This window comes from Etheostoma cragini, chromosome 21 (assembly GCF_013103735.1).
Source record: "Etheostoma cragini isolate CJK2018 chromosome 21, CSU_Ecrag_1.0, whole genome shotgun sequence".
NCBI lineage: Eukaryota > Metazoa > Chordata > Actinopteri > Perciformes > Percidae > Etheostoma > Etheostoma cragini.
In genome coordinates this window covers 7070415-7097029 of record NC_048427.1, presented here as the reverse complement: position 1 = coordinate 7097029, position 26615 = coordinate 7070415, and the positions used below count along the sequence as shown (strand labels likewise).

The 26615-nt window shown below is 39.5% G+C and overlaps 4 protein-coding genes across 10 annotated transcripts in view; 3 read left to right on the top strand and 1 right to left on the bottom strand.

Annotated features, from left to right (window-relative positions):
- Positions 1-13272, bottom strand: part of pald1a (phosphatase domain containing paladin 1a) — a 47162-nt gene extending 33890 nt beyond the window's left edge. The window contains exons 1-7 of one of the 6 annotated variants that reach the window (XM_034860459.1): positions 13081-13272; positions 9138-9183; positions 3375-3569; positions 3073-3175; positions 1441-1620; positions 625-789; positions 371-531 (exon numbers count right to left, since the gene is read on the bottom strand). In XM_034860459.1, the coding sequence (XP_034716350.1) occupies positions 371-531; positions 625-789; positions 1441-1620; positions 3073-3175; positions 3375-3556 (791 nt within the window). In that variant the 5' untranslated portion in view covers positions 3557-3569; positions 9138-9183; positions 13081-13272. Of the gene's footprint in view, positions 1-370; positions 532-624; positions 790-1440; positions 1621-3072; positions 3176-3374; positions 3570-5427; positions 5590-6708; positions 6968-9137; positions 9477-13080 lie in introns of those variants that run through there. The other 5 variants (XM_034860462.1, XM_034860460.1, XM_034860461.1 and 2 more) reach the window with 5 other exon arrangements.
- A 1470-nt stretch (positions 13273-14742) lies between these two features.
- On the top strand, positions 14743-18973 carry ndr2 (nodal-related 2). Its single transcript, XM_034861090.1, has 3 exons — positions 14743-15007; positions 16843-17630; positions 18477-18973. Exons 1-3 carry the CDS (start codon positions 14743-14745, stop codon positions 18627-18629), a joined length of 1206 nt encoding a protein of 401 aa, XP_034716981.1. The 3' UTR covers positions 18630-18973.
- A 324-nt stretch (positions 18974-19297) lies between these two features.
- On the top strand, positions 19298-22833 carry lrrc20 (leucine rich repeat containing 20). 2 transcript variants are annotated; one of them, XM_034861036.1, is made up of 5 exons: positions 19298-19521; positions 21644-21732; positions 21951-22100; positions 22256-22423; positions 22516-22833. In XM_034861036.1, exons 2-5 carry the CDS (start codon positions 21663-21665, stop codon positions 22644-22646), a joined length of 519 nt encoding a protein of 172 aa, XP_034716927.1. In that variant the 5' UTR covers positions 19298-19521; positions 21644-21662; the 3' UTR covers positions 22647-22833. The 2 variants fall into 2 exon arrangements, with proteins under 2 accessions (XP_034716927.1, XP_034716928.1); XM_034861037.1 differs by lacking the exon at positions 19298-19521 and adding an exon at positions 19896-20155.
- Positions 22834-25221: 2388 nt separating this feature from the next.
- Positions 25222-26615, top strand: part of ppa1a (inorganic pyrophosphatase 1a) — a 3882-nt gene continuing 2488 nt past the window's right edge. Inside the window, 2 exon segments of the mRNA XM_034860180.1 lie at positions 25222-25433; positions 25595-25659. Coding sequence (XP_034716071.1) covers positions 25373-25433; positions 25595-25659 — 126 coding nt within the window. The 5' untranslated portion in view covers positions 25222-25372.

Below are 26615 nucleotides of genomic sequence, written 5' to 3'. Positions count from 1 at the left end.
GAAAAGAAAAGAAAAAAACACCTGCAATTTTAAATTTCATATAATAAAACATCCTGCTGCTTTTCTTGGACAACACAACGTCAAGATATATATAAGATATCTTCTTGTCCTGGAAATGTTGTGTGCAGCTCATGACATTTGAAAGCTAATGCTGCTGATCTGATTGCAAACAGGATGCAGCAATCTGTTAGTTTTTCTATGCGTCCCCCTTTTCTTCTGAAAAAAACAGGGCATCCAACCTTTGCACAAACAAGTGTCGCTATTTATAACCTGCCATGCATATTTTACAACAGGCAGCCACACGTTACTATATCTAAACTGACGTGAGAGGTGAGGAGCTAAGGGCTAATAAAGCAACAATGTAAACAACCTGTAAGCCGGCATGGTGAAAATGGGCCTCTTATAGACCTCCTCAGTCACGTGGATGTCCTCCTCACACGTGATGGAGATCTTCTGTGGCTCATCTTTAAAGTACTCAATATCATTGTAGACGTAGAAGATGTTTTCGTTTAGCTTGGCAAAGTCGTAGAGCTGTGGAAGAAGAATGAGGCGGTGTTGTAATACTGCTATAAACTACATTGTGCCAAAAAACTCATGCAGATGCTGAATAAGTGTGTTCGTCACCTCCTTCCTAATAGTGATCTCCAGGCTCTCCACCAGCTCCTCCTTTTCCAGGCCATGAAGGTTCTCGTGGAGGTTTTCCTTCCTCCTGGGGGTGTACGGCAGAAAGTTGTCGTCCTTGTGCAGGAAAACCACCGGCTCCTCTCTTACACAGAAGAATATGACCTCCTGCTTGCAAAAGTACAGCAAGATAGGCATCAAATAATAGCTTTTCAAAGTAAGTGGCTGTTGCCTTCTACCAACTACACCACTTCCAAGAGCAACTGGAAACAATCTGCTGTCATATGACATGCAGCACATGAGTAAGAGAAGTCTGACATATAATTTTGTCAATTTCCTTTCAATTACGGTCAGTTTTCTAGCTGCTGTAAGCAGAGAGATTCATTTTCCACTGGTACACATTACTGCAACTTTCTGTTTGCTCGGTTCTACAATTCAGCCACAGCCTCCACTGAGCACTTGACTCCACAAATATTTACTGACAACATGGCTAGAAAAGAGGCAGAGCCACACACACACACACACACACACACACACACACACACACACACACACACACACACACACACACACACACACACACACACACACACACACACACACACACACACACACACACACACACACACACACACACACACACACACACACACACACACACACACACACACACACACACACACACACACACACACACACACACACACACACACACACACACACACACTTAAGGGCATAACTAGTACTAGTCAACAATTTATGTGAGCTTGTGTGTGTTCTGCCTGTATAAATGTGTATTTAAGAGAAAATAACAGTGACCTCGTGCCCTCGCGTCTGGAGCCATTGAAGAACGTGTTTGAAGCCCTTCAGGCTCGGCTGTCCCATCCCATACAGCGGGTAGGATCCCTTGACCTGGCGGAAGTTGGGTGCTCCATAGCTGCCTGTGGTATTGAGGACATCTGCCTTGCTGTACACATCCTGGACCATGAAGTACTCCCCCTGGAAGGCAATGCAATTCACATCTCAGAGAATGACTCAGCCACAACATTTCTTCAGTTTCCACTTAAGCACACATAAGAGTTTGTAAATTCTGTGGAGAAAATATGTCAACACTTAAGTAGTTAGTTGAATCTGAAAAATGGTGTTTATGCATCATACAACTTGGGCCTCTCTGGAATTTTAAGCTTTTTAATTAATTAAGTCCTTAATTTGTCACCCAGACTGAAAAAATCATAACAATCAGTCTCCTTCCTCCTCTTTCTGTTGGCAAATAACAAAACCGACAGAGTCTGGATAATGTGTTGTCTCAACAGGTTAAATGTCTGCTCTGTCGCCTCCAACTCTCGAAGATTAGTATGTCAAAATCTCTCAAAATATTGACATGTTTACAGTTTCCATTGTGAGTGTAAAGCACTAAATATTGATGTGATTGGGGTTCACATTAAATCCTACACTGCTGCACTTTGACTAACAATCAAATCTCCATTTTTCTCTTCGAAGTTGTCTATTAACATAAATATACATCACTGACTAGGGATAGATTCTGATAAGTCCATGTTGGATCCAGTACCAGGTTGATAAAATATCCAGATTTGTGAAGCTCAATGGGCAACAAATCCCTTCGAATCTTTTGTTTACAATCACTTTTGCCTACAAAACTACAAAATGCAATATTTGCAGGAGGGTACGCAGGAAAGAAGGAGGGGGAACTACATACCACTTGCATATATATATATATATATATATATCCATTTAAAATGGATGGTAGTTTTTTTTTGGTTTTTTATATATATATATATATATATATATATATATATATATATAAAAAACAAAAAAAAAACTACCATCCATTTTAAATTTAGAGCATTTTAAATTGGTTTGATTAGCAGATTTGGGATCCAGATTTGATAACGTGCTATCAAACCCCATCTCTACTCAGAACATCCGTACTGCGATCTTAACATTTCTGATACACAAGAGTGTGAGAAGACATATTTGTATGTTCTGGAAAACGTCTCGAGGTTGGTGTTTTCAGATATTTTTCCACTCTGGAGAGTGTTTTTAAAAAAGCACGTTTTGGTTGTGAAAAAAAAAAATGATTTGCTTAATGTGAACAAAACAGAGTAAAAGATGTGTTTTCAAATTCATGTGGATGTGATCTTACTGTAGGTGAACCCACTGGCCTATGTATACACATGTAAACAGATGCTGTGTGTGACAAAACACTGCATGTCTGAACAGGCACAGCAGAGGTGACAGAGCAGATCAAAGCCCTGATAGCAGGGTGACAACATTCCCGTTTCAATGGCTGTCCCAGATCATAAAACAGCGCATGACAATGTTCCCATGCCACTCTGCAATTTGGACACGTGAATGTGAAAAGAGCAGACATAAAGACAGGTGAGATGAGCCCACGTCTTTCCACGACAGCGCTGTGAGGTTTGTCCTTACCTGCACCAAGTAGTGCTCGGGCATAGCGTCTGACATCCGGCCCACTTTGTAGTTGGTCTTGAGGATTTCATCATGAATCTGAAATTCCTGTCTGCAATTATACCTGTAAAACAGAACACAGAACAGCAGGTCTGGATGGTACGATTGTCAGTTCAATTATCAGCTATTATTTGCCAGGCCTAGTTTGACAAATGTTAAGATAATAGGGGCAAACACTTCCGCTGGGGTTGGGGGATGTCGCCACAGTGATCAAAGAGGATTAACACCCTATTGTGAGAACGCGGATTCGAGGAGGGACTTACGTGATGACGACAGGTGCGACTTTGTTGGTGATAATGGACTTGGCCTTGTTGTGGATGTTGACTGTCTGAAAGTGGCTCATGCTGAGAGACTGCCTGCTGTCGGCCATCCCGTTGGCATGGACGCTCTCAAGTGGCGACGCTACAGAAACAGGCTGTGGCGCGGCACTGGCAGTTGTACCCATGCTCCACAAGCAGCTGTGAAGGACATCGCAGTGGACTCAGAAACAGGAAGCAAACACAATCACACACATACATAAAACCGCATATACAGTGGAAACACATACAGTATATTTGAAGAAGTACAGCTACTTAGCCACAGTCTCTTAGCCATCAACACCCCCACTCATATCTATACACTAAATGAAGCTACAGCCAGCAGCCAGTTAGCTTAGCGTAGCATGTTGTTTATGAAATACAGTTTTAAGACTTCAATATTTGTATCAATTAAACAAACAAGGTGAAACATGTTAATAAGCAAGCTTTTGAGGTGTTGGTAGGCAGTTTTTGTGTTACTTTTAGACTGAGCCAGGCTAGCTCTTTCCCCTTGTTTGCAGTCTCTGGGCTATGTTGAGCTAACTGCAGACATGCGCATCCAGACATGATGAGTGTTATCAATCTTCTCATCTAAGTCTCGGCAAGAAAGTAAATGAGCCTTCCCCACACATCAAACTATTATTTAAATTGGGCAGTTGTTTTGTTTTTAAATGTAGCATTCATGATGCACATTCATGCAAAGGTTTAAAAAATGTAAGCACACATGCATTTCATCAAGCAGCTGACTAGATAAACTGAATAGAAGTTATTCTCCACACCTGAGATATTGTGAAACTGCTTCCGCTATTATTTTGGATGTATAATTCTGATGTATTACATGAAATGAACATGGCAGCTGTCAGATGCCTTTTTTTCTGACAAATAGCCAGTTTAGGCTACATTATGTTATAAATTATGTCATGAATGTTAAGCATGCAGAAAGATTTTGTTTTAAAACCAACAGAATCAGTTATGGGAGTCTTTTGAGAGACATGAGAACAAACGGCTCATGAAATCCTCTTTTAGGTTTAGTCAGCACTCAAATTACAATCCATTCATTTCATCTTTCTATGACTCAATCACGGTGGCATGGGATTGGAGTTGAGTCAGTATTCATTTTTTAAACATACAGGTTGATACGGAGCACTCAGACCCCCACGCAAACCGGCAACAGGTTTCAAGCAAAACCTCCTCCCCTCTGAATAAACAGTAAGCTTTGCAGGGAGCTCTGCTGATAAACAAACGAGCCTTCCGACAAGTTGGCAGTCCGGAGTAACACTGCTCCTCAACATCACTTATAATGTGTAGCTGGTCAGGAACTTAGCAGGGCACCAGAGCACACAAGCAGAGGAAGACACACACAAATACACATAAAGCCTTAAGGAATACACAGAAAAACACAGTCACCCAACACACACACTCACAGATCCACATACTGTAACTCTGGCGCTGCAAAGTGTAGACCAAAAGCACAGAATCAATCCAACAACAAAATCAGCTTGATGCGACAGGGTCAAAAGCACCTCTGTGTGATCATCAGCTTTCTATAGAGTGGATTCTCATTGTGGAGAGAGAAGTGCTGGGTGAGTCATCGCTACTCTCCTCTTTGTTGCGTCTGGGGCTGAGTGGGCAGGTCAACCTTGTACTCATAGACCTTTTGATTTGTTTGGAAGATTCTCTCTCCCAAGCACAACGGGGGAGACAACACTGATTTGCTTGTTACTTTGTCAGCCGTGGTTAAAGAAAATACAGAAACAAAAAGAAATGTTTTTTACAGCTTGACCTCAATAATAACTTTAAAGTAAAAGTCTGAAGAGTAAAAGGAGGGCTGAATCTCTAACCCAGTTCCATAAAAGGAAGCAAAGTTTTCAAGACTACTGTGCTCCAGCCGCCCAAATCTATTTGAGACCTCACCACATATTGAAAACATCCCCGATGCCTTAATTTTGCAACTACCACAAGAAAAAGCAACAAAAACACTCTCCACACTGCAACAATCCACTAACATGTGATATCTTACGTGTGAGATGAGGAGCGATTTGTACTTCCAGATCCTTTTCTTTGCTGCTTGTTTTCCGCCATGGTGGGTGAGAAAAGGAGTCTGAGAACTTGGTATCACATTTAAAAAGAAATCTCTCTCTTTTGAAAGCCCTTCGGCCAACCGGTTGGTGGGAAAAGCCCTAGAAGTTCTAACTTTCAGACAGCGTCCTACTCATGCTCGTCCTCTCTCCAATATCATGCTGTAGAGTAGAGTCAAGCAGGAGAATCAAATCTCTACGGAGGGGACCAAAGGAAGTAGTGGCACATCTGGCAGCCAGATGGCTAAAGTTCAGCTCCCTTTCACAAGGACTTCGTTCACAGAGACGACGCGGTTGAGTCTTGTGATGTACTGCAAGCAGTACAAAAGGAACATGCCGGAATTATTACTCAAATAATCAATAGACGGAAAAGGTATTATTTAGCTAGCAAAAATGCCAAACGTTTACTGGTTACAGCTTCTCAAATGAGAGGATGTGGTCTTCTGCTTTTTAGTGTTTTACAAAACTGTACAGAAGATGTTATTTTAAGTTCTTGGAGCTTGTAATGGTCATTTGTCACTATTTTTGGCACTTAACAGATTAAAACAAAATATTAGTCCTTTGGTCTTTATCATATAATGTAATTTAATTATTACTAGTCAAGTTTCAAGATCCATCCCAGAGTCTAATGATAGAGGGTGTGGGATGGTGTACAGATTGTAAAGTCGTTTAAGAAACATTTGTGATGTGTGATTTTGAGCAAATATTGACTTGAATTAACAGTAAGAAAAATAAACCATTGCGGCCCTGGTGTCAGTTTAGGTATACAATGAAACATAATAGATATAAGATGCCTTTGGTGTCTCCTTGACTTCCTATTTGGATTGAAAACAGAGCTTACAGCCTGTGCATTCCTCACAGTAAAGGGCATTTACATAGCAAACCCTTTTCAATCTCTGTCACTTTAAGGACATTTAATCAGTAGGTTTCTTTACCCACCGCCACAGTCATGCACAATAATATGCATGTTCCTATGCGGCTTGGTCAAAGGCTATAAAACACTCCCGACAACAGATTTTCCCTTTTTCCTCATCCTTACTAGAACTTCCTATTTCATATCCCATGTGGTGGTTACTGTGTAAAACGTCTGAATGTTAAATGAGGCTAACTGACACTTCCTGACAGAAGCTTCGTGCCTCCAAAGGAAATGTGAATTTTTGTAATGCTGCAGCATACAGCACGTTCACTGAAACTGGTACGTTGAAAACCCTCCCCTGTCTTACCTTAACAGCTTGTCACCTCTGTCGCGAGATCATGGTGCACACACACTTTGATACGGAAGTTCCTGCTTCACACAAGCTCAGCTTGTCAGCCACACTGATTTCAGCATGGGTAGGCTTGGTCTAGCAGGCAGGCAGGCAGCCGGGGCGGAGGCCTGAGTAGAAATAACCCTCAGTCATAAACATCCTCCTGGAGATCCAATCAAGGCAACTCATCAGAGAGGCTGTTTATCCCACATGTCAACCAGAGTACTGTCACACTGCTTATGAGGCCTATGAAACGACGAGACAAACGTGGATTTCACAGCGCAAAAATGTAAATGGCCAAACAAAAAACAAGATGATGTTGAGTTCACCTTTGTGCGCTTCAGCCAGAAAGGCCGTAAACACATGGTCAAAGTTAGTAAAAGGCCCTAATACTTAAATTAACTGGTTGCACAGTAAGAATAAGGACCATGGAAACTGGAACCTCCCGCCAGCCTACCAGCACTGCTCCATTCAGGGATGCCCCATTGAAATTCAGCCGGTGTCCCAACTTTGCTGTAGCAACGTCTTCAGACAAAAGGGCCTGAGTGCAGACAGGAAAGAGCGTGCAGCTGCAGGATGCATCTGTTGGTGGCCCCGAGGAAGGATGCAGAGCACACTTCATTCACATGAGATGCTAGGGTTCAAGGGAGATGGGTATCACTTTGTAACGCTTAGGAGATCTTTCAACATAACCACCCGTATCAAGATGAAGAAGAGAGCTACAAGCGTGGCAGCAAGAACCACAAATAAAAGTCCAAATTCAATTGGACTTGCTTAGTTGGCAACATTGAGCATCTTATTCAAGGATCCTAGGCATTTCTGGTCTCCTTGGACGCCCCTCGTTCAGTCTGCCAATGCTAAAGTCTGAAAGCCTGCACAAAACCACATAAAACCGACAGAATCATACTAGTGCTGTGATGCTAATGTTGCATATGTTGCTTCAGAAATCCCCCTAAAACATTTGCAGTAATGTGCAAAAAGAATTTTAATCATTGCTCAAGAACCTAATCTAATGTATGCAATTCAAAGGTTTGGTGTAATGCAGTCCTTGTCTTATTTATAACAAAGACATAATGCCCCACGGTCTCTCACTCATCACAGGATATTACAAACCATAAACCATATCAATACAACCGAGTCACACACGCCGGGGCCGAGGAAGCGCAAGTACACCTTGACAGGATGTGCTTAGTGGTACTCTCTGAAACTACCTCCCTGCAGCTGTACGCATATTTCACCGATGAGGTTAAGGGTTACATACAGGCGTGATTCCACAGGACATTGCTAGTTCCTAAGCTAAATTTCAGTGCTGCGCGGAAATGAGCTCAGTACTTCCTCTGCAGAAATCCCTTTTTGTTCTCCTTCAACTGTTCCAAAGACCTCATTCAAAATAAATCGCCTAACAGCCTGTTCAAAAGTAAACTGAGGTGAAAAGGAAGCCATGTGATGCATTGTTTAAGGGTGCATTTTCAAATATCAGATCAAACTACCCCCAAAATAGCTTTCACACTGCAAGACAGATTAACAGAATGAGCGTCCAAACTGACTGGAAAACAACTGAATCAAAGGCACTTTTTCCCCAGTTGAAGCAGAAAATCTACTGGGACACAAAAACAAACTATGCTACTGCAGTGAATATTACATAAAATCACATAACCTTTAGCCTTCTACATTCCTGCTTTCACAGCTCAACACTGCGCTGTAAAAAAAAAAGGAGTTGGCAAATCTATTTTTAAAACCCTGCCTGTAATTTATTTAATTTCAAGATGGCAATTTTATTCCCCTATGATTTCAAGCCTGCCGTAACGTGGCTTTCATTTTTTCGTAACCTCAGCATCTGACCGCAATATCCAGTCAGTCAGCCCCACCAGGCCAACTGACAGCACTTCTATTAGTCAATGCTGCCTTAGAGAACCTCCCTCTTTAGAGAGATTTTACACCAATTTGTTAATGTTTTCCTTGGCGCTTAGACTGAAGTGGTAAACTTGTGTTTGCGCAAACACATCCTGACTAAGCTTCTGCATTTTAACTTGACATAGGAAGCCAGAAACCTGTCAAACAGGCGCGGGTCCTCTTCTAAAAGCAATGAGAGCTAACACTTCACATGCATCACATGCCATGAAGAACGTAATCCATGTTATTATGTGAACTTCAAACATGAATGTTTTAAACCAAAGGATACCTCTCTGTAAAAGGGAAAGGAGCTTTAATATTATATATAGCTAAAGATGACTTTTGCATTGTTTAAATTTCAGTCCGCATTTTGCAATACAAATCAAACAGGGCATCTGAATCGATATTCAGACAATGCATGTGTCCTTTTGTATTCATCAGGAACGTTAATGATAGTGACCACAAGTCTGCAGCAGGACTCAAGTATTATGACAGAAGTATCACAACTATACCTGACATTCAGCTGATCAGTCCATCATCCAAGACAGGCTTGACTCTCTGAGAAACAGTGAAAAAAACAGAAAATAGTAGGTTAAAAATAACCAAAATAACTCCTCTCCGGCAGGCGGCACACCAGTCTCAATCAGACATCCTCGCTGGCATCTCTCTCTCTCTCAGTGATCTGTGAGGCAATCTGTCTCTTCCCACTGATCACACTATGGCAGGCGGCGGTCTCGCATCATTAAGATGTCCTTATAAAGCAAGTCGGTGAACGTGTCCTTCCGTAAGGACAGATCCCAGACAAGCAATCTGCAGTAGAAGGCAGGGGGGGGACACTGCGCTCCGTCTGAGGAGGTTTAGAAGGGTGACGGCATGCTCCCTTGTTTTTATTGTGACTTTTTTGGTATGCAACCCGCATGAGGTGCAAGGCTGCTCACGCATACTGGGATTTGTGTGTGCAATTGTGTGTGTGTGTGAGGGGGGGGGGGGGGGGGGGGGGGGGGGGGGGGGGGGGGGGGGGGGGGGGGGGGGGGGGAAGATGTGTATAAAAGGATGTGGAGGCGGAACCAGAGAGGCTTACTCATCATCAAGTTTGCTATCCAATCACTACCGCGGTGTCCTGGCAGCACAATGCCTCCCACACATGGCAGACCTTTTAACAACTATCTCATACTTATAAATTAAACCTTCACTTGTAAAACTTGTTATAATCAGCTGCAGCAGTTAACCCTCACTGACGTGATGTAAAGTAGACCTGCCAGGAGGCTGTAACAATCAGTAACAACTGCACACAAATGACATCACGTAAGCCTAATTCACTATGATGCTCTAATTACTCCATTCATTAGTGGTTAACACATGCAATGTTGAAGGCAAACAGGCTTACAGCTGGGCAAACACTTAGATTTAAGCTTGAGGTTCAGCTGCAAAAGGCTGTGTGCTCTAACTCTTGTAGTCGTAACCCTGAGGTAAGACTCTCACATCATGCACTAACTTTCCTATTTCATCCTGTGAGCTGTGTAAAGCAAGAAAGAGCAAATAGTATCCGGTGATATTATGCCTTCACAAAAAAAAAAAAAAACTAATTCTTCTACACATACATGACATGACTACAACTCAAAATAAATAAACGACAACAACAACAACAACATAAACTATATTCTCTGACTGGCTGCCTGTCAGAATATTTTCTGACAAAACGTATGTGTAATCAACGGTCTGTCACCCGGTAATGTCAGAATTGAGCGCAATATAAATGTGGGGAGCTGTTTTTGAGATATTGACGTAAAATCTACTGCTGCCACACCTTTTCCTTCCTTCCTGCAGCAGCTAAGACTCTGATGTTCTGGCAACAAGATGCATGTGAAATAAAAGCCTCTTATGGACCGCAAATATCAAAATGCGAATGGGTCAATGAATGAGCAATCATAAACATGATTCACTTTTCTAGGGGCGGGGGGTGTGACATCAAAACCAAATATCAAAAAACGAGAAGCTCTCTAGTAGATGTTTCTAAAAGATGTTGAATTTAAATTAAATAAAGCAACAACAAAAAAGGTACCAAATGACACATCTATTACACACCCTTCATTTCCTTCTGATTTGTTCAGAAGGAAAAGATGGCGATAAGAGTATATAGAGTAAAAGGATGTACTGTGACAGATTAAGAAACACTTCCTCTCTGCTAAATGTCCCCAGTGGAAGTAAGAGCATACGGCTAATATTACCTGTCTTGTCCAAATCCTTTTCGGGTCTGGTGTCTGTCTTAACCCCAAAAAACTAGGTGCTAAAAGCCTTTTAACGGCAACAGGAAAGGAGAAGATAGCAAATGAGAATATTTCACTTCAGCCAAAGTTCAGCTGCTTGGAGCAGTATGTGGCCATGATACTTAAATGACTATTATTTTGATGCAATATTAATTTTCTAACAGTTCTTCATATTTCCTTTGAATTTTAGGGACATTAGTTTTCCTTAATAAAAAAATACAGTCAAGTTTTAAATAAAACCCCAACATGAAGACTTTTGAGAAGAGAAAATGACACCCAAAGAGACAAACTCTGGAGGATATTAAATATCCGCTGATCCCAGTGATCAAATATAACACCTTGTGGTAAAAATGACGCATTGCACTCAGCCGTGTAAACAAGATTTCTCCAGTCACTGCGACACAGATGTTCATTATCTTATTAATTATTTCAACTCCAAACAGGTGTTTATACAGTAACTTAACAGTAGGGTCGGGCATCGTTTGGAATTTAACAAGTGTGATTCCAAATCTTCCTTTTGATTCCTGATTGTATTGATTCCGATTTTTTAAGGGGTGGTGTTGAAACAGGTCACATGCTTATATCACAAATAAGACAAACGTTTTATTTTGAAGCACTGGTGGGTTGCAGATACCAGGCCCATTTTCAGTTTTTTCATCACACGAAATGGGCTTTTGAAATAAGATGAAAATGTCATCATTAGAAATGTCAAACAACTTTAGAAAAAAACATTAAAAAAAGTACCCACTACACTGAGAAAGTGACAAAAATGTCAGAAAATGCCATACCTTTTATTCCTGGTTGACGGGAAGACAACAAAAGGGTTAAAAGACACTTTAAAGGCTGTGAATTAGGATAAAACAATTAGACTCTAAAATATGTCATGGAACTCCAAAAAAAGAGAAAAATCTTATTTTGCTGAAGCAACCCTGGTGTTAAGGGTGTTACTTGCCTGAAGAAATTTCAAACCTTACTGGACCTGTTTTGAGTTTATCAGTTCCCGACCAATAGCCCTACTAAATAGATCATAATAAAGCAACATTTCACACCAGATAATCAGCAACTGGTCAAGTTAAGCCTGAGAGGAGTAAAGTTTATTTACTATTCCTGTTATCAAGATAATCCAAGAATAAATAGCTTAATCATTTATGATCCAGGTGTCCATTCACTGAGGAGTTTCGTGCTCTCACTCTTGATTAATTGTGATGTTCAAGGTTTGATCTGTTCTCTCGGTTGTCAAAAGCCAGTTTCTGTCTTCCCCCAGGACGTAAGGTAAAGTGATATGAAGAGAAGAGAATGATCCCAGCTGCACGGGCTTAATCAAACAACGGCCGGGACTACAATACATCAAAGGGCATACTGTGCTTTGGACTTTTTTTTCCTTTACATTACACCTAATGGGAAGAATGAATGTCTGTGGCGTGAAGTTATGGATTGCATTGCTAGAGGAATTCAAACATATTAGGAATACTTCAAGTTTAAAAAAGGGTTCAAAGACATGACACTAGAAAAGTATTGAAATTGAGTAGTATAATGGCGTGGGAATGTTGATAATAGAGATGATGAATACTATTTTTATCATGGTTATCATTATTTAGGATATTATTCATCTTAGGGTAGCAATGTACTGTATATAAGTACTGACCCTTATGTATGTGTTTGGGCGTATATATATATGGTGTGTGTGTGTGTGTGTGTAGGAACGTTGAGCATGTCTATGGGCATTATACCACAAACGTTTTACATATAAGTCATTGACAAATGTGTTTTTCAAGTAAAATAAAAGCATAAATTGAAATGTATCTGAAAACGTGCTTGTCTTTCTATGTTTGCCTGATGATAATGAGCTACCGCCTGGAGGTCATAGCATACTAAACTTTGTATCATTCATCACTGCCAAATCATTGGCTAGGTGCGGTGCACAATACAGCAGGCATGGAGAGCGGGGGGGGGGGGGGGGGGGGGGGGGGGGCATGCACATGTATGCCCTATTAACCAAACTCTTCGCATTATGAACATAACCTACTCTTTACTCTTTCAAAGCGCACAGCTGCAAATACGAGCAATGCATACTGGATAAAGGTGTTCATAAACTGTGAGAGTCTCAGCATCCAAAACGACATGAAAGTTGACTTTTCGGCTGCGGTGGCTCGTGCAACGAGAGCTGTAAACTTTTAAAGCTACTCACCATTTCAGCACACGGTGGGTGATTAAAGCGTCTGGCTTTTAAGAAAACAGGTTTTCACTAGTCGGTTTGTCCGGGGTGGAGGATGTGGCCGAGTGCACCGCTCTCAAATGCTACTGGAAAAAAACAACATCCATTGATTTTTTTTGGGGTCCTTTCTCGGGAAATATACGAGGAAAAGGAGTTTGCTATGTGGGCGCATGCGCAGTCTGAACTCATCCTCAGACGCTCTCTGCTAGTCTCACAAACCATAATTATTCACATCCCAACATCAGAGGAATATGAATGAGCTTGAACGTGACATTGTAGTTGATTCAGTTCGACATCAAGCCAGTTTGAAAAATACCGAAATCTGATATATTTCATGTTATTGTGCAAGTGTTAATGGTCCCCACATATACTGTCACAAAAACATTAGTATTGAAGTAATAATAATATCAAATTTTAACCCCATAAAAAGCATGATATGGTCACTAAAAGGCAATGCTGACCATACGCTTTAAAGCCCTGAATGTGAATTATTAGGCCTAATATAAGTGAAGCTCTGGAAGTTGAAATAGGATAAAAAGACTTAAGGTGACATTTACAATGAGTATGTTGTTCATTTTTACTTTTTATGCTAAAAACTATTTATGTATAAACTAATTAGTTCACCTACTTGTATGTAGCTACATAATAGTTTTGTTTTTGGTTTGCTTTTATCTTTGTTCAGCTTTCCTTGTCCTTTAGCTATATGTCTGTGTCTATGTTCCTGTAAATTGTTCTTAGAGCAGTGTGTAAGTAGAGCAACTGAAACTCCTTCAAGGTTATATCCTTAGCCAATGGAGTTGATCATGATTAATTGACCTTAAGCTTTTTTCATATATAGGCCCATTTAGGTTACAGATGTTTATAGGCAAGGCAAGGCAGCAACAGGCAACAGGACAATTGAAAGTGCTTTACCTAAAACATTAAAGAGCAGCAACAAATAAAAATATTAAAACAGATAAAATACAGAACAAAAGTTACAGAGCAGTAAAAGAAATTAACAATTATTTAAAGAAAGGCAGCATCCAAAAAGAAAGCTCTTCTGCCTTGATTTAAAAGAAATAGGAAAACTGCGGTTTTCTGGGAGTTGGTTCCAGATATGTGGTGCATAAAAAATGCTTCCCCCTACAATGTATAATAAAAGATAGCCTATATTGCACACACTGGCATAATTTGCTATGGGCCACATGTTATTGCGTGTGATTGAGTGATGTGTTATGTTAATGGTTGTAATGTTTTAGTAGGCCCTACATGTGTCTTACAGGCTATAAGCACAGCAGCCCAATCGTTCTCCACACAGTCCATTTCAGACTGTATTCAGGAGACTAGGCCTACATTACACTTTTGGAAAGCCTAACAATTAGTGTAAACCAAATAGCTGAAACAATTAATCCAAGGATGGGAAATCAGGCTGCAGAAGCCGCGCAAACAAAGAGCTGCGGTCCTTGTAAACACGTACCCAGGCGCCTCATTACCAACAGAATGGATGATGAGCTGTCAGGTAACAAGTCTTGAGGACGCATGTCAATTTCCTTTAATGTTCTCAGCTACTTGTTAAACATGAAAGGGGGTGGGTGAGGGTATATAAGACACTCCTAATCTCCGTGTAGAGGAATTTGACATTAACCGGCGCAAATCATGCGTCCATTGGGAGCTGTGACCGTTGCGCTGCACGCATCTCTGCTGGTGCTGCTGACTCAGGGGATTCAAATGAACAGTGATGGAGTTTATATGAGGCCGTTGCAGCGTTTTCCCGTGGTGGACCGATCGACCGGGTACCACCTGCCAACCTACATGATGCATCTCTACAGGAATTTCAAATCTAACTTTTCAAGGCCTTTGGATACTATGGAGCAAGATGCCGCAAAGCAAGCAGACACCGTGAAGAGTGTGATGGCTAAAAGTAAGATTAATGTGGAAATGCTAGGCTATGTATCATGAATGAGAGGGGATAACAAGATGATAGAAAATGTATATGTAGGCTACGTATTGTATGTACGTCTTTATTCGTGTTTTCAGCTGTGGTCAAAGTCAGATGACTCCTCTAGGCCTGGCCTACCACTTAAAGCCCTCTGAAATGTTAGTTTTTTTTGGGGGGGGCTCAAGTGTTGTCCTGTCAAAGCTGCGAGCCAGACGACCTTTAGAGGGTTTCAATCCACATCCCGCTCAGGGGGTGAATAACCATGCAGAGATCAGCGTGTGAAAAGGCCAGTTTTCTGTCTAATTCTCAAAGCAAACCTCTTTTTTCTTAAATAGGTGATGTTGATTAGATATCTCGCCAGACATCCCCCTATACAAATCTCTTGCTAAGTCAAATCAACAACTTCCCTTAGTTCTTTTTTCACACTTGGCTTGATTAGATTAGAGCTCGGGATTTAATGGCACAGGCAGCCGACAGAGGACAGCCCTCCCCGCTGCTGAATCTAACTTCACATCGCTGCTAGGTGTTAGAGTTATTACCTATTTGTTTGACTGAGGATATGCAGAAGCCAGGAGAGGTAGAGATGTGCTAAATGATTGGTTTCGGCTCGGTGTTTGGTTTGAGTGGATGAATAGCGAGGATGGCTTGCACCTTTGATCAACAGTCTAGTTAAATAGGCCAATGCACTGGACAATACACAAGACAAATGTCTTAAAACGCTTTAATCCCTCAGATTAATTTGTACCACCTGTTCATTGAATCACAATGAGCCCCGTTACAGATGTGGGCGCAGCACATGTGTTCCTATAGCCTACCGGAACAATGACTGGATTATTTTGGAGAGGCAGCTTTGATTTGCTGAAATCTTAATCAATACAGACATTAATCATGAGGGCATGGTAGAAAGTTATCAAAGGGAAATATACTATGCATTTGTTCTCCCTACAACTCACTTTGCAAAAGAAAAGAGGTTGGACCTACAAACACAACTCCTAACCGTGATTAACCCCCCACATTGCAGTTAACATAGACATATGGTAAATTATTTTGGTTGGTAGCCTAATGGAAGTTTTATTTAAGAATAAATTAAATAAAAATTGTTTCTGAGATGCACAATAATCAGTCATTTTATATCTGTTGATTGAAATGTAGGCATCCATTTCACTATTTACAGTACAACATATGCATACAATTATTTTGCTTTTTTTACCTATATAGATTTAAAAGAAATCACAGTAGCCTATAGACGGTATCATTTCATATCACAATACTGATATGCATTGTGATAACGTTCACAAAAAGAAAAGAGAAAATAAATGCCATTTCCAATGAATTAACTGAAAAAGCAAGGCTCATCACATTAATGCAAAAATCCCTTTAAATCAAAATTGCCATTATAGCAGTCTTGCCCACAATGACATAATATAACCAGGGACATTAAGATAGCAAAAGTGATGTAGTATAATCTTTAATCTGTTTATTGTTTCACAATTTATGCTGCAAGTTTAATGCAGAGACACATTTAAAAAGATACAGCTGTTGTATATGTCCCGATTCATTACTAAATACTGTTTTCAAGAGCAAGTCTTAAATCACTGAATGAGATCATACCTATCCCAATTTAAATGTAGCATTTAACCGGTAACTTTTCCAAAACATGTTGGTTGTTGTATTTTATTTCTAACAGGTGTAACAGGTGGATTTTGCTTCTCTGGCCCATTCATTTGTGTGTTGTCATATTAGTGTGTTCTAGCATGTCCACGAATGAGAAGCTGTCTGATACAATTATGAAAATCTTTTTCTTTTCACAACATTAGGTTTGACGTACAGAGAGAGGCGCTGGATGGCGACCTTTGACCTCCATGCCCTGCTAGCTGACAAACAAATCCAGGCGGCAGAGCTAAGAATTAGGCGTCCTCGGACACTGAGTGCTCCCAACATCACTTTGGAGGTCTATCACCAGCATGGCGAGGCGTGCCAAAAGCCCCAGAGCTGCCAGGACCGCCAGCTGGTGGGGCTGCTCACTGAATCATCACTGGTCACTTCATCACAGAGCTGGAAAGTGTTCAACATCACAGAACCTCTCTTGGGCTGGCTCAGTCAAAAATCCGCGACAGTGAATATTCCCCACAAAAGAGTGTTGAGAAGAGGGAGAGTGGTAAAGACAAAGAGAGGCCTGTCACTTCCTGATCAGCCGGTTTTTGTGGCGAGTCCAAGAAGGGAGCAGGAGGTGAGTGACCGAGCCTTGTTGGTCGTCTTCTCACAAACTGGCTCTGATGAAAACTCAAAGGTCAAAGCGAGCTTGCTCCACATAGCTGAACAATCCAAGTTCTTGTCCCCTGCTGAAATCAAAAGGGCCCACTGGCCAAAGAGGCGCAGGAGCAAACGGGGCCAGGCGGAACAAACTGTGAGAAGCCTGGAGGCGTCCAAGAGAGAGAGTGAAAAATCTCTTTGTCGCAGAGTCGACATGCATGTAGACTTTAATCAAATTGGCTGGGGGTCCTGGATCATCTTTCCTAAAAGATATAACGCCTACCGCTGTGAGGGTCCCTGCCCTGGTCCCCTGGGAGAAGACCTCAATCCAACCAATCATGCTTACATGCAGGTGAGTGGATCAGATTATCTATGACGGTGTTATTGTGATTATAATAATAACTTTAGAACTTTTCAAAACCAAGTTACAAAGTGCTGGATATGACAACTGATTCAGTATCTTAGACATCAGTGTGTGCTGCTTGTTTTGATACTTTTTCCAACATTTGATACACGGAATTGGAGATACTGGAGCACCCAAAAATTATCCCATAATGACCAATAGTATTTGTAATTATCACTAAAGTGGTTTTGCTGTTTGGACGGTAATTTAAAGTAAATCTGACAAACTATGAATGCATCATAATGGTTGGGACTGCAGGAGGAAACACAACTAGAAAAACAAAAGATATGCAACTGTAAAACCAACAATATTGTAAGAGTTTAAGCTGCAATGATTAGCCCATTTGTCAATTTACCTATTGACTATTTTGATAATTAATTGATAATTCTGAATTTTCGAGGAAACGTTCCAACATTCATTGTCTGCATTTTTTTTTCCTTGGGAATATCTTTGGTTTTGACTGTAAATGAAATAAAACAACTAATTTTAGTGCATCACCTTGGGCTGTGGATAATTAAAACAGAAGTGTTATACATTTAATAGACAAACAAAATAATTGAGGAAATAATCGGCAGTAATAATCAACAATGGAAATAATCATGAGTTATAACGAGTTATAAAATAGATTCAAATGATAAAAGCTGCTCTCACAAACCCCTCACTGGCATAAACCTGAATAATTGAACTGAAAAATATTGAAAGTATTTGTCTGTCTTAGTGTCTGTGTTTACAGAAAGTGAGTATTTTGAGACTGGAATCTATCTCAATCCCCTGTTTTGTTTCTTCCTTTTCCAGAGTTTACTGAAACACTACCACCCTGACAGAGTGGCATCGCCCTGCTGTGCTCCAACCAAAATGAGCCCATTAAGCATGCTGTACTACGAGAATGGAGAAATGCTCCTTCGACATCACGAAGACATGATTGTGGATGAATGTGGCTGCCAGTGAAAAGTACAACTACCTCTAAACATTACCTGTGTGGCCAATTTCTAAAAAACAAAAGAATACACTTAGCCAGAAGGAAAAAGCTCTTTGATATTACCACTGTGCACTGTGAGATTGTAGCTGATCTGTGTGCAGAGCCAGGATTTTAATTTGTAATGTGAGCTCTGGTTTGTAAGAAGAACATTGTTATTTTAAGATGTGCTGAAATGCAAACTCAACAGTAGCATCCAGCCTTCCAGCTGTGTGCAGATGTTACAATGTATTATACAACTTTACTTCCCTTATCAATTTCATAAACGTAAACATGAAATGACAATGTTGTTGAATTTTCCAGCACTGTTTTGTATTGTACAGGTAGTTGTGTAATTAATGTGTATTTATTGTAGATATTAAATAAATTTTTATTTATGTACATTTTGCACATGGTATTTTTGTTATATGTATTTTGTTATGTTTTGTTACTTATAAAATATTGTTTTGTGGATACCTAGCACAGCTTTCTCAGAGCTGCCTGATTTGGTTTATGCTGCCATTACAACATACTTGCATGCAACGTCATCCATCACTCAGATCACTGGCATTATTACCTGCAACTACAATGGGTGACACAAAAGAACCAACACGCCAAAAGAAGAGGACTTTTCTAGTTTTAGACTGTTTCAGTCATCCACAGTGAGTCACAGCAAATCAAAATACAGCATTGTAAGCCTATAGGAGAGGAATATCCAGCAAGTACGGTGTAGTGGCAGTTAGTTGTAACAATGGTAAACTATTCATCAAGCCAGAGAGCTCATTGTATTCAAATCCTTTGAAAATACACTGACTAACCAGGAATTTGCCATGTCCTCAGCAAAGGGTTAAACTGGGAGTAACGTTAGTTGACCAGGACGGAGAGGTAAGACAACATTCAACTTTGTAGTATTTGAAAAATCTTTATGAAAAAGTATACATTCAAAAAATATACACATTTATGAAGATATTTAAACTAGAGGAGAGAAGCATAGCCAGAAAACTATGTCCGTGTTTTCTCAATATCCTAAGAGGACCAGTCTCAATGCAAAATGTTTTAAATAGCAGAAATCAGATATGACATTTTTAAATATGGTGAAACAGTTTTTAAAAAGCCAAATATTGGCCGACTGTAATCGTCATAATAGGTATTACTACTTAACTTAAAATGTTGCTTTATAACTGCTTATTTTGTTGCTACATCGTCTGCAACTTGAACACGCAGCATTGACACTCGTGAATTCAATATATTTCCTTCCTAGCCGGCTGTTTGCCAGTAGCCTAGTTAGCATATTCTTTAACGTTAATTGTCGCTTTGCAAAACCTGCTCTCTTACAAAGGTTTTGTTTATGTTATTATAAGAGGCGTTGCTAATCTTACTATTCTAATGGATAGGGAAACAATCTGATGAATTGCCCTCTCCGGGTCTAAAAATACACACTCACCAAATTAGACGGCTGTAGCTAACATTAGCTAACTGTGGCAGCTGCCAGGCTCTGTAACAGTAGCTTCTAGTTTGGGTAAGTGACTTCCTGGCGTGGTTTTAATGAAACAGTGATGAAATAACGGCTAAGTAACTTAAAGCTCAACATGCTGCTGCTTTTAGTCCGGTAGTGTCGGGCTAAAGCTCGTTTTATACTTGTAAGAGGGTGAAAATGTGTTCTTCAATTGCTGTAACGTTACTCGGTCCAGTCAGTGCAAATAAAGGTGGCATTACCCAGCACCACTTTGGTTTAAGAAAGTAACAACACATGAATACTAGTAATTTACGTCACTTAAGTATTTTAATGTTGGGGAGATCGCATCGACATATTTAGATTTTCCATTTAGTTCCAGGTAGTTAACGTGGTGGAATGTAACCATTTACTCATGTAACGCCACTGTACTAAGTAGCCCACAATTTTGAGGTATTTGAACTTATGAGTGTCTTTCATTTCATGCTATGTTCTACTTCTACTCCACTACATTTATATGACAGCTTCAGTTACTTTAGTTAGTTTGTAGAGTCAGATTATCAATACACAATATTAAAAACCAAAAAACAAATCAAGGGTAACCTAAGCTACCCAGAAGCAAAACATTCCTTAAAATTTGATCCACGTTTTCCAGCTGCAACAGCTGCAGTGATACACAGATGAATGCTTCACTACAGGATATCATCCAGTAAATAATATGAAATGGGCCATTCTGCTCAATAAAGTACTTTGACTTTTGATAATAAGTATATTTTGATGCTCATACTTTTGTACATTTACTCCCCCCCTGAGATAAATAAAGTATGTTTTCTTCTTAAGTAAGGATTTTAATGCAGGACTTTTACTTGTAACTGAGTGTTTTTGCACTGTAGTATGGCGACTTTTACTTGCTTAAATAATTTGAATATGACTTCCACCTCTGCTTGTCTTAATTAAAGTCTGTAATTACAGTTTTACACAGTACTGCTATGCAATCCTTCAACTGTTGTGAAAGCATACAAATAATACAAATCATCCCAAATATGTTGGGAATTGTCATTGTTACTCATTCTTTACAATAGATTATTTTGTTAAGGATGCGTTATTTATTTATGACATTTACAAATGATTGCTAATTTGGAAGATTTTACTGATTTCATCATCTCCAGCTGTAGATGTATGTTTTGTTGTTTACTTTTATCGGTTTAATGAAATGTGAATGAAGGCTTGTAAAATAAAGAGTATTTGTTGTTGTACGTTGTTGTATACTTACAGGTCTTATTTCCTTTAGTTATTAATAGAATCCTATTACTCCAGTGACAGACAGACACAAAACACATTTTTGATTCTGTCACAAGTTTTTAATGTAACCAATGCCTAAGAACACATTCAGCACTAATTTAATATTGACCCGATATAGCAAGTGTGTTAAGCGTGTTCAGCACACAGCTGAATACTTTTTTCAATAATATTTTTTGTTACTGTAAATATAATTTGCATGTCATACTTTTCATGGATAAAAGTAGTGCAATGTTGATATAATGTTTCCCTTTGGAACAGTTACAGCAGAAAAATGGGCGAGGCAGTCGCAAATGTGGCCCGGAGGGTTAATGCAACCGTGGAGGAGGAAAAGGACACATTGGGTAAGATTCTCTTCACACATCCCTCTATCTCTCACTGAATTTTACTTCAGTTTTAATCAACAGCCCTGATTCAATATTCTGGCTGATGCTATTTCAGATTTTCACCAGCAGGTGGTGGCAGAGGCTTAAATACATTTCTACTAGAATAACTTTAAATCTCAAAGTTGCTGCTGTAATAATGCTTCTTAATCTCATAATCATGTTCTTCTCCTCTGCAGATCTGTCAAACTGTAAGCTCATTTCCTTCCCAGATGGTGTGTTCAGGGTTCTGAAGGGTGTCTCAGAGAAAATCCACATTATCACACTGGCTGACAATGAGATGAAGGCCATTTCCAACAAGTTATTTTCGACCTTCACACAGCTGAGAGGTAGCGGATAATAAACTGATTGATTGACTCAATCTTCAATCAAAGATTGTGTTGTTGTATGTTGTTAATCTCACATGCTGTTCACCTCACACATTTTGGCAGAAGAACACATCAAGTGACCCCTCAATTTACATGTTTCTTGGAATATATTTCAGAACTGGACCTGCGAGGAAATGTTCTCACCAAACTGCCAGACGCCGTAGGAGAAATGGAACATTTGACCAGCATTAATCTGGCCAATAACAGCTTCTCCATATTCCCTGAAAAACTTACTGAAATAGCCACATTGGAGAGGATTAACCTGGAGGGAAACAGCATCACCGGTAGTAATAATATAGTAATGCAAGGGGTTGTATATTCTCAAATGGCTTGAGCTTAAGTTAACTCTGTTTTTTATTTTTGTTTTCTCAAACAGAAATACCAGTAGAGAAGTTGTCTGACATGCCAGCACTGAAGTGGCTGAATGTGAAGTCAAACCCATTGGAGTCAAACTCTCAGTCCGCTTTGCAATCCCTCGCCAACATTTTGATAACAACAGAGTCCTAAAATATGTCCTGTGTCATATTTGACCCACTTACAGACTGCATGCTGTGTGTCTTTAACTACTTCAGTTAAAATGCTTTAGTGTGCCTGAGATATGAGGAAACATAATACTTGAAGATATTGAACTGAAGATATAACAGTGGATTTAAGAAACAAAGACTTCCGAGGTGTAAATAAAGTTGGCATCCTTGTTAATTGAGTTTTATAGTCCTGCTGGCCCCCACACCAAGCTGCCTCTACTTTTTCCTCTGTGCGTGAACTACAAAGAGCCAAAGGTGCTGTTTGGAGATGAAATCAGTTGTATACATCATTTGATATGTTATGGTCTCAAATGAGACAAAAATCATAAATAATTTCTTATTTATACTTTTCATAGTATAAAAAGATTTTTTCAATTAAATATTATGCACTGGTAAATATGCAGTCTCATGTCATTATTCTTCAATAGGTGACATAGTTCTTGCCAAGACTGTTAGATGAATGTTGTTAGACTACATACGATAGCGTACAGAATTATGCCCTGATGTAAGAAAATGCCCAAGATGGTGTCTTCTAAATTATCTTGTTCTGTCCGACCAACAGTCCAAAACCAATAATCCATTTGCAAGGATATCAAACAACAAAGAGCAGCATCACATTTGAGGAGCTGGAATCAGTGAATGTTTGTTAAATGCATATTTGGGAAATAAATAGCTACCAATTAATTCTATGTGGATAAACTAATTGGTGAGTTGTTACGGCCCTGAGTTATTAGGAACAATAAAAGACACAACAAGGTGGGCTGGAGTACGGAGCCTAAAGTAGTTAGGGCAACAATTTGGCTGATGAACAGGAGGAGAAACTTCATTACTCACATTTGCACTGTATTTAGACTTGACATAATGGTTTAATAGACTATTAAAACAGTAGGAACATGTTATACTGCAGTTCACCCTGAGGCTCCTGCACAGGGATCTGTTTGTACACTCAGAACAAAATCCGTTGGAGAGACAAGCAAAATATTCTGAAACTAGCTGATTGCTAGTTGCAAGCTGGAGGCACCACAGATACTGGACTTGGTAGGGTTACAGAGAAAGTACACATAGCAGCGTAAACACTGATCAAGCTCTTAAACCTTCCATCTGCAGGTGACAAAGACGGATCCACAGTATTAAAAGTATTTTGCGTAGGCTTTTCAGAAATTCTTTAAATAGCAACACTGCTGAGTCTGGATCACCTGTAAGCTGATGTTTGGGTTCACTGTGTGGCATAAAACCACAGTAAAGCAAGAAGATGGAGGTAGCGTTATGGTATGTGAGGGATTCGCTAATGACCAGATTCTTTTTTTGTGTAAAGACTTTAAAATGTGTCTATTTTATGTGAGGTAGGATGTCGGAGTCTTGCGGTCTTCTGGAAAGGACAAAGCTTACAGCGTTGCGTGACTCCTCTGCTGCCCAAGGCTGTGACCTTATATTGGACTACATGCTGCTCTCTGACTCTCTGTGCTTTGAACGTCTATGAACCAGAGGAAAACTACAGTCATTTACAGTATTAGTTAGCTTACAGCAGGAGGCATTTTTCTGTGGTTTAGTGCACATACGGTACAATTTATCCAAATAATCAGCTCCTTCTTACTCATTTAATCTTAATCATCTTTTCTTTTTAGGTGTTGCGTAAATGAGTACCACATAATAAACATCTATATGACATACCAAAAGTGCCCCATGTTGATAGGGCCATCGTATTTTAATTAACTGAATTATTAATGAAACTGTCATCAATAACTGCTGTAAAAACACAATATCATTTCAGACAAAGAAAAAAAAGCAATAGCACAACTGAGATGAAATGTAACATGTATTTTTGTTAGCAACATAGTTCACACCTGAACACGGTTAGCAGTTAGACAGGCCTCCCTGCACTATGATGATTTTGTCACTCTCACTAAACTGTAGGCACATTTTAAACGTGCCATTGATATATAATAAATGTGCTAAAGCATTTTACAGTAGTGTACATGTGTAAAATTTTAACTTAACTATGATCTGTTATGATACAAAAGGCAAATTAGCATTTCTAGTAACTCTACCAAATGCATTTTAATCATTGCAATTTTACACTTTACTGAGACAAAAAAAAAGTGTACATTTTTACACATAGTGTTTCTAAAAATTGTCCCATAAGTGTGTTTTCTTATAATACTTCTATTGAAATTCCAGAAGCAAGAAGTCACACCGTGGGTACACAACCTAATCCTGCCTTGTTAATTGGTTTACAGCTAACGCCAGTCAGCTCCCTCTGTCTGAAAAGAGCTCTCAAGACAGATCTTACACAAGGGAAATCATGGCAAAGAGGGTAAAGAATCTTCAAATCAATGCATGCAGAATGCATGTGGCATGCAGGAGTGTTAATAATAATAATAATAATTATCATTATTATTAAGGAAGGATTAGCGGCTGATTACTTTTCTGAGCAATTTTGCTTCTCTCAGATGTTTGTTTACATTTATTTACAACTGATACCAATAGTGGATGTGATTAGAATGCCGTAAGGACTATACAGAAGCCAGCTCTGTCAGCTGGCCTTTACACTTCCTGCTGTCAAATGCGTGCAGTTGTCAGGTATCTTGGCTTAAGCAGTGCGCATGCCGGCTTCCTCTGTCTCAGTGGCTGCCTGTCATTCAGGAGCTTCTTAATCCTCCTGGTGTAGTGCACAAACCACAGTGGGAGAGTCTGAACGCAACAACAGACATGAGCGTTACCATCGAGGAGAGGGGCAGGCCGAACACCCAGGACTACAGGGTGTTTTTCAGTAAGCACAGCCGCTTGAGTTTTAGTGTAGTAGTTGCTTGTTAATCAACTGTAATAGCTGCACTGGCAAGAAGAGCTTTAAGGAGGTATCTCATGCTTTTTTGTTCCTCATAGTGTTTGATTTTTAGTTATGTTAAAAAAATGCATTGCTACTTTCCCTAGAAAACTCTCAAGGCAAATACATCTCTCCATTCCATGACATACCCATCTACGCAAATGAAGCAGAGGTGAGCGCCATGTGCCAAGTTAATGCTGCAGTTTTTTTTTTTTTTTTTTTTTTTTTTTTTTTTTTTTAAGTAGAGCTTTATTTGTGCCTTTTTGCCGGGGCTGTATTTTCTTGCAAGTCAGGTGTCAAGTGACAGTACAAATACTTTGTTACCTTACTTAAGTAAACATTTGGGGTATCTATACTTTACAGGGGTACTTATTTTACAGCAGAATTTTTACTTCTATTTCTCACATTTTCATGCAATTATCTGTACTTTCTATTCCTTACATTTTAAAAATAGCCTTGTTACTCCTATTGACAACATGCCTCTGAAGTTTGACTTTTTGAACCATTACAATATTTATATATAGGTAACTAGTCATCATATCTTCTGCTCTTAGTACACATATGGTTCTTTAATGTATTTGCATTTTACTAAAATGGGTTCATATTCAACATTAATATAACATTATTGTCATTATGTCCTTTTTCCATTTCTTCCCCTTACATTACTTTTACACTTTAAGTCGTTTTGAAACCATTACTTTTACACTTTTAAGTTGATACTTCAACTTCTACAGAAGTCTTTTTAAACCCTAGTACCGACACTTCTACCAGAGTATTGAATGTGAATACTTTTGAAACCTCTAGTTGTACACCTTATATCAACCTCAAAAGTACAGTTATATATTCAAGCTGACCAACACGAGTCTCATTAGGCCATGTTGTGGAAGTCTGTGCTGCTTCTTTTGTATTGCATTTTTGTGCCTGTACTCTTTTTATTACCAATTTGTCTTCGGTGGTGGACAGATTGTTTTTCCCTGTTACCTGGCAAGCATAGTTAGTTTGCTACTTTAACTGACATTTTTACCTTTAGTTCAGGCAGAAATTAGGGCTGTAACACACTACTGCATTGGGATTAGATGAATAAAAGGTTCACTTCACAGATTGTGAAGTATTATATATATATATATA

Excerpts from the sequence above, each read along its gene's own strand:
- ndr2 (XM_034861090.1), top strand. The coding sequence starts at position 14,743 with ATGCGTCCATTGGGAGCTGTGACCGTTGCGCTGCACGCATCTCTGCTG. Across the intron at positions 15,008-16,842 it reads GAAGAGTGTGATGGCTAAAA|GTTTGACGTACAGAGAGAGG; the intron begins GTAAGATTAATG and ends TCACAACATTAG. Across the intron at positions 17,631-18,476 it reads CCAATCATGCTTACATGCAG|AGTTTACTGAAACACTACCA; the intron begins GTGAGTGGATCA and ends TTCCTTTTCCAG.
- lrrc20 (XM_034861036.1), top strand. The coding sequence starts at position 21,663 with ATGGGCGAGGCAGTCGCAAATGTGGCCCGGAGGGTTAATGCAACCGTG. Across the intron at positions 21,733-21,950 it reads GGAGGAAAAGGACACATTGG|ATCTGTCAAACTGTAAGCTC; the intron begins GTAAGATTCTCT and ends TCTCCTCTGCAG. Across the intron at positions 22,424-22,515 it reads GGAGGGAAACAGCATCACCG|AAATACCAGTAGAGAAGTTG; the intron begins GTAGTAATAATA and ends TTTCTCAAACAG.